Here is a 19,417-nt window from a genome sequence, read left to right as displayed (position 1 = left end):
GGGTTAACACTGAGAAGAACGGGAATCCTGGAACACCTAATTGTGCTCATGGAAAAACTATACCTGGACAGGAGGTTGTTGTGCAACCAGAGCAGAGACACACTGCATGGTTTAAAAATAATTAAGACAGGTGTACCTGAGGGCTGTGTCCTCTCCCCATTACCTAGTCAATCTGTATACAGAGAAAATTATCCAAAAAGCTAACTCTATTAAGAATGTAGCTCCAGAATCAGAGGAAGGTTCATAAACTAGTTGCTATATGCAGATGACAAAACTTGCTTGTCAAAAGTAAGGAGGATGTGAGATACATTTGGTCTTGAGCAGGATGGTAAGAATGGTACAGAATAGGGCAGGGTTTAGACCTACTGTTTATAAGGTCCATGTAAGTCGTCAACTTGACAGCACCTAACAGCAACAATTACTCAATCCTGCACCATCCTCATAATCTGTTATTCTTAAGTTCACTGTTGCACTGCATCAACTGTATATATATTTGTTGTTGTGTGCTGTCGAATCCGAATGAACCCACAGTTGACCATGGATTTTCAGAATAGTAAATTGCAGGGAGAGATTTCCCCATCCTTCTCCTGTGGAACAGCTAGTGGATTTGAACCGCATGCCTCTGCCTTTGGGATACAGTACAGCTTGTTAACACTAGACCACTAGAAATATATACAGACAGGTGTGTAGGGGTGGGGTGTGTGTGTGTGTGTGTATAATTATTTCCATCCTATGGGTTCAAATTTTGTACCCTTTACTCCTCTAGAAAGAGTAACAATAACAATGGCTTAAATATTTTTTAAGTTGGTTATTCAAATAAGAAATAATCAGAAAAACCTAAGTATCATAGTAAAAGCTAATAAATATGTAATATTACCTGCTCCACACAGATTTGAAGGGTGGTGGATTTGCATCAGCATTACACTTGAGATTAACACCTTTTCTTCCAACAAACCAATTCCCATCATACCCTGTTACTGAAACTTCAGGAGCATCTATAAAATAAAGTACGAAAGGTAAATTATTTTGTTAATGGTATAAACAAATAAAATATAATGAGAAAGCATTAACATAATAGGCTCACAGAATCAGAAAAAAAGAAATTCTTATTCCTTACTCTTAACATATAAACTAATGTTAAACTAAGTACTCAATAAATATTAAAACTAATGCATTCAAGTTAATTTTGATTCATGGTGACTCTCCATAAGGTTTCTGAAGCTGTAAATCTGGATTTGAAATGCTGACCTTTCGTTAGCAACAACACACAATGTACCAGAGCTTCTTCACTAAATAGTAATTGACAAAAAAAAAAGTGAATGACTAGTCAATAAATTGTGTATTTACAAAAAACTGTAAATGAATGGCTATATAGATGTTCAGTTTCAGTTAGATACTGAAGCTAAGAATATTCATAAATCCATAACCATCAAAAGGAAAACAGAAGATCAGATGTAGAAAGATAAAGAAAATCTTGTAGTATTTAATTCAATATTCAAATATAGCATTTAACTCAATAGTAATAACAAGTATCATGTATGTCACTATATAAAACTGCTGATTTAAGTAGACATTTGATCTAAAAGGAAATTTTATTTGGGGCATTAAGTTCACTATATTAGTCAATATTCTATGTATATGGAGAGAGAGGATACAACTTTCTAAGCCTATGTATTTTAGATAATTTACCTAGAACCTCAACTGTACTAAAAAATGAACTTTAATCCATTCAGTACACCTAACAACAACATAATAATAAACTTAAAAAAAAAAACAATTTAAACTTCTCTGCCTGGAGCACAGATTCATGATTCTTTTTAAAGTTCTATACTATCTCCCACCATCATTCCTCCCACCATAATTTTATTAAACTCTATATATGTGTCAGATATTATTTTCAGGTATTTGGTATACATACAAATGCTATATTCATGAAGTTTACAGGATTATAGTAAACGGAATTTTTTTTTTAATATTTCACTAACATTTGTCTCAAGAGCCAGGTTTGGTACTTTCAATTAGGAATAGGGTGGGTGAGGGCCATGAAAAGCTTCCCTATGGAAGTATTCTGAATGGCTTGTTACAGGCACTCTATATCTTTCTGTGAGTTACACAGTAAACTGGATATAAACCAAAGATTATATGGAAAGCTACAGACAAACCAGTTTAGACTTTAACCGTGCTTGGGAAGCCTGAACTACTTACAGAAAAAGAGAAAATCACAGCCCTGTCGCTGGCGGGTGAAGGAAAGTGGTAAAAAATCTTTTTACTAAAGTAAAATTATAGTACAATATTAAAAAAAGAAATGTTTAGCCCAAATACAAAGAATTAACAAATATTTTTTTCTCCTTTTTTTTATTACTACTTTTAATGAACATTTACAGAGATTTTTGGATTTCCATTCACTCATTGTTGCACTTTTCTCCCTGCCCACCACCGCCAACTCCAGTTCGCTCTTCTCTTTGAAAAGCAAAAGAAAAATTCCTTCATTGGTATACAATCTCCCCTCAGCCCCCGACCCCCACTCCCAGTATACTCCACTCTGCAACCTTCATTTCAGACTCCTATGATAATCAAAAGATTTTTGTAACTTGAAATCAGTAGTAAAATATGCTGCTGAAAGAACAGTTTAGAAATATGTATGTTTAGTATCTTTAAGGAGGCTGCAGTATTCTAAATACCTCCAAACTGAGGTATAAACTGGGCTATCAGATGTTATGTCTTCAAACTTTGTTCACATTTTATATATACCCAATTCTAAAAAGAATTCTGGTCAAAAGTATGTTAAGAACATTTTTAAGCTAACCCAATAAATCTCGGCCATAATGACAAACTATTACATTAAAAGACATAGTTTTATGTAATTAAGATTGCATTCAAGCAAATAGATAAATAACTATAATAAAAGTTGGGGGAAAAAACCGTCAGTAATTATTAGACACTGGGAAGGAAAAAATACGTATGAGAAAAAGAGCAGTGCTTAAAAATTGGGCTGAATTTTAACAAGAAAAATTAAAAGTATGTTAATATAAGGTGGGGAAAATAAATTACTTTTTCAAAGAGGAGAAAATATTGCAGCAGCATTCATACACATAGTAACAATGTCAAATAATTATCTCCAGTTTAACCCTACAAACTTTGAAGAACAGCTTTATGGTTAGTTTTAGAAACTGAAATCACAAGAGTAATGCATGTGTAATTAATACTTTAATGCATGTTAAATGAAAAAAGCAAACCAACAGTGGGGAAAAACAGAATGGCTTTAAAAAACTGTCTAAACATAAGATCTGTTAAGGATGGAAATGGCTGAGAAAGCAAAACACTTTCCCTATTTTGTATCATTTTTGTTGTATTTATCATAATTACAAAAGCTATTTGCACCATTACCTGTTTTATAGATCAAGATTTTTCTTTCTGTTAATTTTTAAAAAATAAGAATTTTCGTGCTCGCTTCGACAGCACATATACTAAAATTGGAACGATACAGAAAAGATTAGCATGGCCCCTGCGCAAGGATGACACGCAAATTCGTGAAGCGTTCCATATTTAAAAAAAAAAAAATAAGAATTTTGGAGAACAGTGACAGATTATATTGGTTTTCAATCATTCACACACATAATATTAAAATTACTGTAATTAATTGCGATGTATAATTATATTCTTATTGCATACTGCCTTTCCCTTCATCTACCTTAATATATATTCAGTAACTATTGTCACTCTCTTTCCATTCCTGGTAATCATCCAAGAATTATTCTGTGTCTAAACTTGAACTTTGTAAAACAGTCAACTTGAACTTTGTAAAACAGTCGTTTATATATTTGTCCTTTTGTGACTGAACTGAATGTCCTCTTTGGACAATGTCCTCTTGAACTGTCTATGTTACGCAGTACTCCGCAAATTCTTTATTACTGCTGCGTACTACTCCACCAAGTGAATGTAACTACCACCTCTGCTGATGAACACTTGGACTGTTTCCAGCTCCAATTGCTATATGATATATACCAAGTATGGAACTGTTGGATCAAAAAATACATGCATTTTAAATTTTTAAGAAGTGCCAAATTACTTTCCATGGTGGTTGTACCATTTTACACACATACCAGCAGTATATGAGAGTTCCAATTTCTTCACACCTTCAACTGACATTTGTTTTTTATTGTCCCTATTAAATTCTGCTGTCGTTGCTGGGGTGTTAAATCAAGATTTTTAAATGCTATAAAAATAGCAAACAATATGTCAAATAGAGAAACTTTATACAGACCATAAAAGTGTATAAACACACATATGTACACCACAGACACAAACATAAGAGTATTGTTTAACAACAACAAAAAAACCCCAAAAGACATTAAATAATTTGGATATTATTATTATTCTAGATCTCTTTACAAAATACTATTTTACAACATGAATCAATAAAACTAAGTTAGAAATGTTTTTGAACAGTATTTCAAAATAATGAAAATGTATCTAAGAAAGATCAAGATTCTTTCTGAAAATATGGGTAACATCAATGAAAATGAATCAGAAAGGAGAAAGGGTGCTTGCCTTCAAGTACTGTACATTTTGAGGGAAAAATTCCCCAAACTCACTTAAAATAGAGCATATTCTTTTTTTCTAGGTTTTTTTTTTTATCTATTATTTTGTGTGTGTACTGGCAAATAGTATCTGACTGGTACAGGAGGAGACTGCCCTTCCTTCTCCAGCAGAGCATCTGGTGGATTCAAACAGCCTAACTCTGGGGCTGCAGTGCAAAATGCAGCATATTCTTAAGAATTTTTTAAAAAGAATATAGTTATATAATGTAAGTTGCAGAGCATGCTTTAAGTCACCCATCTATCTTTACTAAACTGATAAAAAAAATTTCTAGAACGTGAACAAATTACAAAACATGTTATTTTTAGAAAAGATGGAGGAATTTGAACATTAAAAATTCAAACAAAAAGATAGTTTGACAAATTTGGAAATAGAAACACCATTTAACCCAGCAATCTCACTACTAGGAATATACCCTGAAGAAACCAGAACTGCCACCGAAGTAGATATATGCACAACTATGTTTACTGCTGCTTTGTTCACAATAGCAAAGAGGTGAAAATAATCCAAGTGCCCATCAACAAATGAATGGATAGAGAAGCTGAGGTATATTCACAGAATGAAATACTACACATCACTGAAAAACAAGGAACTCAGGAAATATACAAAATTAATGACCCTAGAGGACATTAAGCTGAATGAAATATCTCAGTCACAAAAGGACAAATACTGCATAATGCCACTGTTATAACACAGGACTGACACAGGGGTTGAGGGGAAACTAAGAGAAGATACATAATGTACACTGCATTGAAACAGATGAGGGAGAGAACTGTTTAAAAGGAATATATGATTAAGTATTACTGAATGAAAACCCCAAATCTCTGTAAATGTTCATTAAAACTAATAAAATTTAATAAAAAAAAAAGTATTATTTGCATGGCAAGAGTTCAGAATAACAGCTACATAGTAAAGTGGACTGGAGGGATATCATATAACAATGAAAGAATTTTTTCTCTTTTCAAAATGAAAAGTAAACTGGGGGTGGGTGGGTAGGGAGGAAAATGTGCAACAGTGAATAGAAATCCAAGTTCTCTAAAAACTTTCATTAAAATCTCAATTAAAAAAAGATAGTATGACAAAGAAATAAATCAAATTAAGAAAACTAAAATTCAATGTGTAATTTACATTTTAAAAGAAAATACTAGTATGTACTTACACTGTATATCTAATATGAAAGAATATCGAACATCCTTCTCTAAAGCTGGATGTTTTACAACACAAGTAATTCGTCTTCCTCGAGCAAATCTGGTTGGAAACAGTTTGTACTGGCTGATAACTGTTGCTGTTTCATTTGGAAAAGTAGTAGTAGTGGATTCCATTTCACCAAGATCTCCTTCCCAGTCAATATGTGCCACTGGTTTTCCCGTGGCTGCAATACAAATGGCTGCTACTGTTTCGTTCCCGCCATCAATTAAAGAATCTGGACCTTTTATCAGGCTCACAGTGGGTTCAACTGTTTAACATGAAAAAAAAAGAAATGTATATTACATATTATATAAGAATATATTTGTATCCTCCTAAGCCACATCTAGCCATAAACTTAGGGATAAGACAATGCAAACATAAACACAAATACACTTTTAAATGACGACATCTATAAGATCCTTGGAACAAGAGATAGTAATGAGCAGGGCAAAGAAGCCAAGGCTTTATATTACAATATTACTACTTCTTGGAACAAGTAACATTTTATAGGGATAAACAAGTTACTCTCTTAAAATTAATACATTTTAAAAAGAATATTTCATGAATAAGAATTTCCATTATGAGATTAACAATATACTAGAAAGATAAGAGAACAGTTTTAATGAATAATACTTTATTTTGAAACAAAAGCATTTAAAGGAAATAATACTTAGATAAATTACCAGTACAGAGCCTAAATTTAAAATGTTAAGAAAATGTTCCTTTGAGAGAAGCAATAGGGGACAAAACATCTTGGCCCATTAAGTGACTCTAATATTTTATTTAAAACATGGTCTTTTACACTTTCACCTTTAACTTCTCACATGTTAGGGGAAGAGTAGAATGTTAAAATAGTTAAATTTCTCAAATTACTCTAAAATATAGACCTAATTAACTCATGCTACCAATTTAACATCACTAAATGGTTTCATTTATAGTAATGCATATGCCATGGATCTTATAGGGTAGAGAAAAATTCCCCCAGGTGAGGAAGTAGCCTCATAAAGACCTCTTCAACCATCTAACCTACCAATTTGCTATCTCTCTCTCCCAATTTCCTTGTAATTTTTCTTGAGCTTCTTTAAGACTAATCTACAGATTATTTTTACATTGAAACTTTATTTCAATGACTTATTTTTTCCGTTTATAAGAATTCTCATTGGTTTACTCTTTATCATGTATCTGTTCTTGATTCATATCTACCTGTTTTACTTCAAATTCAAGGCATAAAAATAACCTTTCCTTAAGGATTTTCTCTAAGACGCATTATTATGAAATAATCAAAACTAAGAACAACATACAAAAGGAACATTTTATAGCAAACACCTATATGACCATCATAAATGCTATTATTAGCATTCAACAAATCCTTCATAAACTTCCTCCTGATGTTAATTATGCCCTCAATGTCACATAATTATACTAATTTTGGAAATAAATGAGGCGAAGTGAGGCATCATGATTGGTGGAAGATCTAGAAACAATCTACATTATGCAGATGACACAACCCTGCTTGCTGAAACTGAGGAGGACCTGACGCGCTTGCTGCAGAGGGTCAAGGACTGCAGCCTCCAATATGGATTCAGGCTCAATGTCAAGAAGACAAAGATCCTCCAACAATGGACCAATTGGCAGCATGAGGATGGATGGTGAAGAGACTGAGATTGTTAACAACTTCAGTCCTCCACAGTCAACACTCTTGGCATCAACAGCCAAGAAATTAAAAGACGTATTGCAATGGGAAAGTCTGCTATTAGGGACCTCTCCAAAGTACTGAAGAGTAATAGTGTCACTCTGAAGACTAAGGTGCGTCTGATAAAGGCCATGGTCTTTGCAATTACTTGTTATGCATCAGAGAGTTGGACAATGACTAGGGAGGATAGAAGGAGAAATGATGCCTTTGAGCTGTGGTGCTAGAGAAGAATATTGAATGTACCATGGACTGCTAGGAAAACAAACAGATTCATCCTTGAAGGCAAGGATTCTGGGGCTTCGTCTGACACACTTTGGATATGTTGTAAGGAGGGATTGGACCGGTCCTTAGAGAGGGACATGATGCTTGGGAAGGTGGCGGGATGGTGCAGGAGGGGAAGACCCTCTATGAGGTGGATTGAGTCAGTGACTAGGGTAATCGGGATAGGTGTGTCAGAAGCAGTGCAACTGGCACAGGATAGAGCAGGGTTTAGGGCTGTTGTACATAGGGTCGCTTAGTCGCAAGTGACTCGACAACACATAACAACAAAAGTTACACAACAAATGAAAGCAAACCTCAGTAATAAGTTTAACTTTACCTTTTTCTGAGTTTTATGAGTAGAACTGAACTATATTTTTGTCTTTGCATAGTTTTTCTTTGACTCAACCTTGAATACCCGAGATTCATTCATGTCAGAGTATTTATAACTTTTGGGTTTTTTTTTCAACTTTCATTGTGAAATAATTATGTACATAATTAGTATGCAGATACATACATTAATATTTTAACAGCCATACAGTTTATTTACTGTTGGGTATTTGGACTGTTCTCAATCAAGGTAAACAATGTTATAAGAAATATTCCTATTTATTATCTGGAGTATTATGCATAAATTTCTCACTTGTCTCTTGTAGAATTGTACCCACTCTATGTATTTTCAATTTTACTAAATAATGCTAAGAGTCTTCCAAAACATCAATTTATATTCCCAATTAGAAGAGTTCCTATTGGCCCATATGCTTACCCTCATTTAAATAGGCATATTTCTCAATATGTGCAGATCTTGAATTATGTACACTTATATCACTGAATTTATTATTTTGCATTTCTCAGATTATAAATTCAAGATTGCTTCAAATGCTAATGGTCCCTTGGAATTCCTTCTGAAAAATCCCTACAGACACCAACTCTCTTTTTGATGTGTGAAAGTTCTTATACGCGTTGATTATCCTAACCAAAAAAAAAAAAAAAAAGAAATCCATAGCTTCTAATTTTAATTGCCAACCTGTCAAATTTTTAGTTAGAAACCCAGTATGTTACATGTAACTTCACCAGGGCTCTTTCATAGATGTGAGACAAGTATCTTCCAAGAACTAAGTTTGTCCTTTCATGACTTTTAATGGTGTGTGTTTTTAGTTTTGTTGATTTTTTTGGCTGTGGTTTATTTATTTAAAAAAAATATTTTATTTTCCTATGCTGCTGTTACTGTTAAACGCCCATCAATTCAGCAGTTTCTACATGTACAATTAAAGGGCAAGTATCGTAGTCTTTGAGTTATGCAACTGTCTTCACATTCCTTTTCTAAGTTGTTTTCCCCCTATTAATATAAACTAATTTACCACTCCTCAGGTTCTTTGCTAATCTTTCCTGCTACCACTTCCGTAATAGCTTGCTTCTGGAAACCCTATGAACCTGGAGAAACGATGAAAGTTACACAAGTGTTGAGGACTTTCGTTCATAGTGTTGCTAAGAGTCGCCTACAACTCAACAACACTTTTAACCTATCTAGACAGATCTTAAAAGATGACAAAGCTCAAAGGCAGACATTTCTTATTAGTTAAACTTATCTTCTGGGGTTAAGAGAACATTAGTTTAGTGACTATTTCAGAGTATTGCTTTCAGGGTATCATCTACCCTCCATGACTCCAGGAAATACAGGTTGTATGAGAATATGAAAGTCTACCCTACATTTTCCCATCCCACCCACAAGATCTATCAGGTTTCTTCTACAGAATCTTACCCCAGGCACTATGGAATGAAGTAGGAGGTAGAATGGAAGCACTAAACATGTTATTAGGCCAATTAAATAGGATGTCCCATGAAACTATAGCCCTAAACTTTCAAATCAAGGAATGAAATCTGAGGTGTGTGACTACACATTAAGAAATCCCAGCAGCTACTTTCTTCTGTCATTATTATAAACATACAACACAACTTATGAAAACTCAACTTTTCACAGGTGTGCAACTTATTTACAGCAATTACATTAATCAGCTATGTATGGTATGCTCTGATGAAAAGAGATACCGACCTTAAAACACACAATCAATTATTAACTTTTTGTTATTTTTTTCAGGCTAATTGTTTTCATGTCCTAATAATTCTCTACTTCAGAGCCAGTTGTCATGTGGTTTAAAAAATAATTGCTTCCTTTCTGTAAAAATTTTATAGGTGGACTCATTTCATCAAAGAGTAAATAAGCACTGTTGATAGTCTGTGTCTGCTAACATCTGAAGTCTCTGCATTTGTTTCTGTTTGTACTAGCTGCTGCTTGGCAAGTCTTCCTTATTTGTGCATGGTTATTCAAACGACATTTGCTCATGCTTTCATAATTAAAACTGTAGAAATAATTTTACATCTAGAATAAAGGCACCTTCCTTCCAAACAAAATTTATGTCTTAAATCCTAAAACTACTAACCAGTCTAATCAAATCCAAACTCACTGAGATCGAGTCAAGTCAGACTCATAGCCACTCTACAGAATAGGGAAAGTGGCCCATAGGATTTCCAAGGTCTATAAATAAGTGGAAATCACTTTGTCACATATTGTTACTACTGAGAAACTAGTAAGTTCAAACTACCAACTCTTCTGGTTAGCAGCAAAGCACTTTACCACCATGTCACTAGAGTACATTTAATTAGTCTAAAAATTCCTTAATTTGAAGTTCCGTCTATTTAAGTAATGTAAACCAGGGCTAGATGTCTCTATGACAAGATTATTTCTGGCTTTACTATTATTTATTCTAAGAGTGTAAACTTTGTCAAGTGAACATTACAGTTATTAGACATTGTCCCAATCCTATGAAATATACTCAGACCATATCCCTCTCACTTCTCAAGGGTCTCAAAACCTTGCCTCAGAATTGTAGCTGCTTCTTTTGAATTGTCAAATATACACTAAAATGGAATAGAACCTTCTGTACTAAGCTGGCTGATATTAAAAGATTTTCTTATGAAGTACACAAACTAACAGCTAGAAAAGCAGATTCAGAAATACACTAACGTAACCTTAATGTTAGAAGGGCGGTGCCCAGGTTCTCTGACTTTTATTCACTTATCTAAGGATAACTTCCCTAAACTACTTCCATTTTTGCCTATCCTAAACTTATCTTCCAACAACTGGCTCAACCATTTCTTTTACAAAACACTGCTAAACTATCAAGTTCACAAATCCCTCTCTATCTCCTGGCTCAAGCATTTGTTATATGACTGGTAAATGTCAAGAACATCTATACATTTTAGCATTATGAAGTTAAATTATAAAAGGTATATCATTCCAGTCCACAAAACTATTCTCTTCTATTGATAAGTAAGCTAGATACTATCAGCTAGCTGCCCTCTCCAGGGAATCGAAGCTATGTATACCACCCTACAGGTTGCTATGATTGTTTAATCCTTATTAGTTTAAATTAATTCATTAACCAAACTTCCCAAGTTAGTTTATTTTCCACTTTTCATTGAGGTGAAAGTAAATAAACTTTCTACTGATAGTAAAAATTAAAATCTCCCCATTTTTATTTTCCATTGTAAGGTTCTTAATCTTATAAAGTCTATTCAAAATTCTACCAAAACTTTTTATTTTAGGTTAAACTGCATCAGAACATGGAAGAATTTGGTAGAACACGCATCAGTGAGGGTCAGGACAAAAGATAAACTCTATTACTTAAAAGAAGAAGATAATTTAGCCAAAAATTGTAATTAAAAATTTAAAAAGAAACAGTGAAAAGAAAAAGGAACACTCCATATTAGAAAGGAAATATTATCTTATGTAAAAAACCTTAGAACTGAAAACTGGAATCTCCGTGCCATCAAGAAGAACAGACTGCGCAGAGAAACAATTGGTGGATTAGCAGCACAACTCGCTAAGGGCTACACCACTAGTGCTTTCTGGGTTTAGAACTAGTTTGTTGTTGTTAAACTGTTGTTGAGTCAAGTAAGACTCAGAGTCATCATATCTGACATACTTGAGTCCATGGTTGTCATCACTGTGTCAAATAATTTCGTTGATGGTCTTCATCTGTTTTGCTGACCCTCCTTCTTTCTAAGAATAATGTTCCTTTCCAAGAAATAGCCTCTCCTTATCAACATGCCGAAAGTATATGAGACAAAACTTTTCCACCTTTGCCTCCAACAAGTACTCTGGTTTTACTTTCTCCAGAACTTATCTGTTTGTTCTTTTGGTAGCCCATGGGATATTCAGCACTGCTCTCCGACACTTGGTGATATTCATTATATAGCTAGTAATAAGACACCAAAGCCGCTATCATGCAGCTGATCCAACTCATATAGAGATCCTCCATGAGATTTCTAAGGTTGTAAAATCTTTACGGGAGATTGTTCATCTTTCTCCACTGGAGGAGCTGATGGACTTCAACTGTCAATTTTTTGGTTAGCAATCCAATACGCCGGTCCCTAAATATGACATGTTGTTGTAGGTCACTATGTTGGAAGTGACCCATAGCTGACTCTCCAATCAGGTTTTGAGAAGCAGTAACTGCACAAGAGGAGACTGCCCAAAAGTTGAAAAATTTTAATTCTTTTAAATCTAAGCATATAAACATTTTATTGTTGTTGTTATGTACTGTCAAATCAGATTCAACTGGTACAGGAGGAGATTGTCCTTCCTTCTCAAGCAGAGCATGTGGTGGATTGGAACCCTGCACCTTCAGCTTCTTGCTACTAGGCCACCAGAGCTCTCACATTTAAAGACAATTACCAAGACAAGAATTTAAGGATACCTACCTAATACGGTTACAACTGTAGAGGACTGAGCATTTCCAAGTGGGAAAGTAACAGCTTTGCATATGTACTTTCCAGAATCAGAGAATCCAATGTTATGTAGAGTAATTGTTGCATCATTAAGCGAATAGTTTTTAAACAAAACTCTTCCCTGATACTCTCCTTGAACAGAAAATCCATATTGAGGATGATGAACTGCAACAGTCTGTGAGTTTTTGCCATGTATCTTCTCCCATGAAATTTGTGTTATGGTTTCATTTACTTCAATTAAACACTTCAATGAAACATTTTTTCCCCATACTGCCGTGACATGTGGTTCCACAACAATTGGTCCAGCTAAGGCACCTATAAAAAAGGGAAAAAAGGTGTAATTTTTGGAATAGAAAAAGGTTACATTACTGTTACATGACATATCTGATAAATTATACATATACGTTTATGTATGTATAAAATATATGTTATTATGGTTAGTGCTTTGTACCATTAAGTCAGAATTAACCCATAGCTGACCCCTCAGTGTTTTCTGAGGCAGTAAATCAGACAGGAGGAGAGTGTCCACCTTTCTCCCATGGAGCACCTGATGGATTTGAATTATATACCTTTATGTGGGCGGTGCTGACCACTAAAACACCAGGGTTCCTAAATGATACATATATTTATATGTACAATGTAACTTTGTAAGAAATACTATTATTAATGAATATAGTAATTAAGCAATATAGTGCTCAGCGACAAAATCTTCACAGTTACTAGAATACTAAAAACTAAAAAAGCAAACAATAAGCAAACTAAAAATAAGCATTCAAAAATGGTCAAGAGATGTATAAAAAGTCTCAAATTCAAAATTCATATTTGTCAAATATTTTCATCTAAACAATAATAAATAAAACTATACTCATTCTATCTCTAAGCCCTGTGATGGTAGGGATACATAGTACACACAAAAATGTGGGAAGGGGGACATAAGCCCCCCCCCAGGGAGAAAATTTTCCTATCTAAGAGATGACTAAAGACATTACAGCTAAAGGTCTGTTAATGCACAATGGCTAAATACTTAACAATCAAAGAATGACTAATATCACGTTCCAAACATCCTCCAAGAGTAGACAATTAGTAAACTTAAACTACTCAATTCTAAGACAATTCATTAAAAGCTAGAATGAAACCAGAAAAATCAAATAATGAGACGTTAAAAATATTAATTTAAAATAACAAAATATTATTAAATTAAATTAAATTAAATCCAGCTCTGTATTTCAATAAAAATATATGATCAAGAAAAGTTATTCTAAAAATATCAGGATAAATCAATAGCACATATTAATGCTATATTTCATACTGAAAAATTACATGTCTGCTCCTTGTAGACAAAAATTTTGAGGCTCTATCTCACATACTTTGGGCATGCTACCAGGAGGTACCAGTCCTTGAAGAACACCACGTCTGGAAGGGTGGAGGGACCAAAAGACGACCTTGGATAAAATGGATTGACACAGTGACTGAGGTATAAGGGTAGGTGTGTGTCAAAGACAGTGAGATTGGCTGAAGACAAAGCATGGTTCAGAGCTACTGTGCACAGGGTAACAATTCTTTTAATTATTCAACTGAGGAAACAGTTAAGAAATATTTCATAAACAGCAATGGTTCTTTAAAGAGGAAAACAAATAATAAAATTTAATGAAAGAATGGCACTGGTAATCCACAGCAACCTAACAGCATCTGTGAGTAGTAAATGCTAGTGTTATTTCAAGTTTTCATTTCATTTGTTATTTGGCTTAAGTTGGTACTTTTTTCTTCTTATCTGCAAATGCTCAAAATTTTTTCCCTTATAAATGTAAGGTAATTGTTTTTTTCACTTTATGGTACTTCAGCTTACAAGATTTCATAGGTTTTTAAGTAGCAGATAAAACCATACCAACAATAACGTCTTATACATTCTACGTCAGATAAATTATGTAGCGACCAGTCGAGAACTAAAAACCTTAGTTTTTATTTTGCAGTCTTTGATAACAGAATCTTTTATGTTGTTGTTGTTAGGTACTGACTCCTAGCAACCCTATAAATAAAAGATCTGAACCCTATTCTATCCTGTGTCATCCTGACACACATTTCCTGACACACAAGAGCCCATTGCAGCAGTCACCGTGTCAATCCACATGCTTATGGGTCTTCCTCTCCTTTGCTGATCCTCTACCCTTCCTTCCTAGAATCACGTCCCTCTCCAAGAATAGCCCCTCCTAGCAACATGTCCAAAGTAGAATCATTTATAGTATGTAATTTCTAAAGTAAAAAAGCAAATTAAAAGAACCCCCCAACCCCCAAAAAAATCACTCTTAGACAGAGGTAAGGGGACCCTGGTTGGCGGCATAGGCCATCAAGAGTTGTACTGCTCACACAAAGATGGCACTCCGCTGGTGATTCAAATCCACCATTAGTTCTATGGGATAATCACAGGCAATCTCCTCCTGTGCAATTTACAACATCCCCAAATCCACTGGAGTATGTTATGAATCAGTTTCTACTCTATAGCAATGAGGAAATGAGATAGGAGGTGGAATAGAATAAATTATAAAAATTATCTGGAAGGGACATTTCTCATTCCTAACAATCATCTTAAAGCCACCTAAATAAGGTATAGTTACTGGTCTGTCTCTGTTCAAAACAAAGAAAAGAGGATAAAAGCAAAGATGAATAGAAGCCACCAGTCCAAACACCTAAAAGACTTATAACTTGGCTTATAATAGACATCTAACTTAGCCTCTGCAATACTGAGACCTGAAAAGCTAGATAGTATATTTGGCTACCACTGTGGACCACTCCAAAAGGTATTATAGCAGATAGCTCTCAATAAAGTAGGCCAAAACGTGGAGGAAAACTCACAACCATAAAATTAGGCAGGCATACTGGTCCAGCAGACTGGCAGAATTCCAAAGATTATGGTCCTTAATCATCTTTTGAATATGGAATGAAATGTACCACTCAGGTCAATTTTTGGCCAAAACATAGGTCCAAGGAGACATTCATTCCTTGGAATAATTAAACATTTAAGGTCAAAAGGGTGGTATCTACCCAAGGATAAAGCTCAGTTAAGTCAGGATAGAGGAGGACAGAAGTATAGGAAAAAAGACTCAGAGGGGTGAAGCGTGTGGTTATCTTGTGGGTATTATAACAAACATTAAAAAACAAAATGTGTATGAATAGTTCAATGGAAAACCAAAATTTATTTGTTTTATAAACTTTCAAATCACAATAATAAGATACAGGGAGTGGGGGGATGCATTTCTTTTGGAAAGATTTTTTTTTAAAAGGAATCATAGCCTACGGGGGTCAGCATGTCTAGAGGGAATATACTAGGTTATCTCTTTCTCTTTCAACACGCCTTAATATGATAGCAAGGATCTCTGTCTCTAAAACACACACAGCCTGCTCTCAGATCAGAACTAATAGTTGATCTTCGAGTGAATTTCCAGAGGCTATATACGGCAGAGAAAGAGAAAGCCCATCGAAGAAGCTGGTGGTTCAAATTGTCTGCCTTTGCATTGGCAGTGCAATGCCTTACTCACTAGGCCACCAAATCTCCTTATTCTAAATTATTGTTGTGCACTGCAGAATTGGGACCAACCCACGGCTGACCTTCTAGCAGGTTTCAGAGGCAGTAAATCGCATGGGAATTGAATGCGCATATTTATCCCACAAAGCAGCTGATGATTTTAAACTGTGTACCACTTCCTAAGCAACATGCCTCTGGAAACTTAATGCACTTTGAGAAACGACAGTTATTGAAAGGTTTCAGGTCTTTTATTCATAGGGTCGCTATGAGTTGTGCTCAACTCTACGGCAATTAACATTAGCAGAGCAATCCTTTATCAATAGACTACCAAGAAAAATGGCTTGAAGCAAAAATATATAAAGTAGATAAGGTCATTCATCACTCAGAAAGAAAGGCTGAAAGATCTGACTAACAACAAATATCTATCAACATCCAAAAGGAACAAAGGATATGTGTAGACATTTAAGAAACTCATAAATTTTTAAAAATTATCAACTTTACTTGTAAATAAATACCAATAATCAATGTAAAAGCAGTCATTATTTTTTCATATATTCTTTTCCAGTGTTTTAAATTCTGAGAAATGTGTGATTTTTCATTTTGGATTATCTAAAGAAATGTGCATTTTGCTCATTATGAAAAGATTTTGTTTCGTGTTTATTTTAAGCCTTAAATATTTGGTAAGACTACCTTACAAGTATTGAAATTCTGGCTCTTTATTAGATTTTATAAAACTTCTAGCAATATATCCTTCTTTTTACATTTTAGTTAGTAACAGCTGCTTTCTGTTGCTAGCAAACAAGAAAGCTCATTGCTAGATTAAATCCAAAACTTAGAAGCTACTTATGAATATGACTCTTCTCCACAGAATTTTAAAACAGTTGAGAAACAGATTACCCCCTGTGGTTCTTAAAATTTAGAATGTCTTACCACTTAATGACTCCCAAACACAGAGCCTACTCTTTTTCCAAACCTTTCTGATAAGAAGTCAAGTTTAACTAGAGAGCAAGAGTGCCCTAGAAAACTAATAAATATTATTTATAGTAAGTTCTTCATTAGTGGTGATGCAAGTCCAGAATACAAAAGGGCTAGGAACAGTAAATAACGAAACCTTTCATCACTGCCAAGACACTAATTCTGCCATAAATCTTACTGTACATTGTAGGATTTCAAGAAAATCATTTAAGATGTTTTCATCCTGTGTTATCTACTCGGTTTCCAACTTATATTTTTGCATCATTAACTAACTAAACTGAACTTATTATTATTTTCTCGGACAGAAAAAGAGGCAACACGAGAGATAATAAAATAATTCAATCTGGTCTATACAGAAAGCTTCTGTGTAAAGAATTGAGAACCATAAAGACCAAACTGGGTCAGTTAACCTGGGGAAAGGTGGAGTCAATAAATCATGGTTACTCAATGAGATGCTAATAATAATTATATAATGAATCTAATGATATTATGTGCCACTGCATTGCTTGCGACTCATAGCGACCCTGTGTATAACAGTTCTGAACCCTGATCTATCTTGAGCCAATCTCACTGTCCAGGACACATCTACCCTTATTACCACAGAGATTGTGTCAATCCGTCTTATTCAAGGTCTTCCTCTCCTGCGCTGTCCCTAGACCCTTCCAAGCATGATATCCTTCTACAGAAGACTGGCCCCTCCTGGCTACATGACCAAACTATGTGAGATACAGTCTCTCAAAATCCTTGCCCCTAAGGAGCAGCTTAGTTTCACCCTCTCCAGGACAGACCTATTTATTCTCTTGGCAGTCCACGGTATGTTCAAAATTCTTCTCCAGCAGCACAACTCAAAGGCAATAATAATTCTTCTGTGATCCTTGGTCACTGTCCAGTTCTCTGATGCATAATAAGTAACTGCAAAGATCATGGCTTACATCAGACAGACCTTGGTCTCTAGACTGACAAATCCTTGCTCTTCAGCACTCTGGAGAGATCCTGACAGCAGACTTTCCCAATGCAATTTGTCTTTTGATTTCCTGACTATTGGTGCCAAGAGTGCTGATAGTGGAACCAAGCAAGCTGAAACTGTCAACAATCTGAATCTCCATCTATCACAACTCTGCCAATCAACCCAGTGGTGAGAATCTTGTTTTCTTGATGCTGAGTTGCAATCTATACTGAAGGCTACAGTCCTCGAGCTTCTGCAGCAGATGCTTCAGGTTTAAGGTTGTGTCATCTTTATAATGCAGGTTGTTGATCAATCTTCCTCCAATCTTGATTTCACATTCTTCCTCATAAAGTCCAGCCTCTTGAATGATCTGTTCTGCATACAGATTGAAAAGGTATGAAGACAAGACACATCCCTGATACTCTTTTTCTGATTTTGAACCATAAAGTCTTTCCTTGCTTTGGTTGGATGACAGCTTCCTGGTCTAATTACAGATTTCACATGAGCATAATCAGGTGTTCTGGGATTCCCATTCTTCTCAAAGTTAGTCACAATTTGTCATGATCCACGCAATCAAATGCCTTTGCACAGTCAATGAAATACAGATATAGACATTCCTCTGGTACTCTCTGTGTTCAGCCAAGAACCACCTGACACTGGCAATGATGTCCCTAGTGCCATGACCTCTCCTAAACGCAGCTTTTATTTCTGGTCCCAGTCACTTTTGGATAATCTTCAGTAGGATTTTCCGTGTGTGTGGTGTTAGTGATATTGTTTGATAATTTCCACACTTTTTGAATCATTCTTTTTATGGAGTGGGAATAAATACCGATCTCTTCCAGTCAGTTGGCAAGGTAGTTGTATGAATACAATAAAAGAGCCCAAATAAAGAAGTTCTTAGGGCTTCAGGACGGGCAAGAACATTCATACATGGGGAAAGGGGCATATATCCTTGGGAAAAAGGAAAACACAAATGCTGGAATCTTTCAAAACCTGTTTTTTCTCTTTTTTAATCTCTTTTTTATTAATGAAGAATGCCGATTTCAATGAGCTTTTTAAACTATTCTGGTCAGAAACAACCCAAATGGATAGAGAATGCCCACAGAAGGTGGTAGATGTCTTGTGTGGAAAACTGAAAAACATGTGTGCTCTTACATAGCTCAGGGTGACAAGGACCCAAGAAAGGCTGCATGGACTAATGGATAATGGCATTTGACTTGCATGCTTCAAACGAACTATGGGTAGCTGGTGTCAAAGGAGGAGCAAGGTGAAGTAGAAAAGTGAAAATTAGTATCCATTTCCAGGTTGAAACTGGATTTAGGCTGACCAAATTACTTCGGATGTTACTGTTGTTGTTATGTGCCATCGAGTCCCTTGCGACTCATAGTGACCCTATGTACAACAGCCCTAAACTCTGCTCTGTCCTGTGCCAAACGCACTGTCTCTG

At 35.0% G+C, this 19,417-nt stretch overlaps 1 protein-coding gene across 3 annotated transcripts in view; it reads right to left on the bottom strand.

Moving 5' to 3' along the window:
* The window catches only part of PVRL3 (poliovirus receptor-related 3), a 183,787-nt gene that overhangs the window by 125,606 nt on the left and 38,764 nt on the right, over positions 1-19,417 (bottom strand). For all 3 annotated transcript variants that reach the window (XM_006895336.1, XM_006895335.1, XM_006895337.1), the window contains exons 2-4: positions 12,503-12,844; positions 5,759-6,055; positions 878-995 (exon numbers count right to left, since the gene is read on the bottom strand). In XM_006895336.1, coding sequence (XP_006895398.1) covers positions 878-995; positions 5,759-6,055; positions 12,503-12,844 — 757 coding nt within the window. The remainder of the gene's footprint in view (positions 1-877; positions 996-5,758; positions 6,056-12,502; positions 12,845-19,417) is intronic.

The sequence above is a fragment of the Elephantulus edwardii genome, unplaced genomic scaffold (assembly GCF_000299155.1).
Source record: "Elephantulus edwardii isolate Elephantulus edwardi_28Jun2011 unplaced genomic scaffold, EleEdw1.0 scaffold00165, whole genome shotgun sequence".
In the NCBI taxonomy this organism is placed as follows: domain Eukaryota; kingdom Metazoa; phylum Chordata; class Mammalia; order Macroscelidea; family Macroscelididae; genus Elephantulus; species Elephantulus edwardii.
Note: the sequence above shows the minus strand (reverse complement) of the source record. Positions and strands in the feature narration are given on the sequence as shown.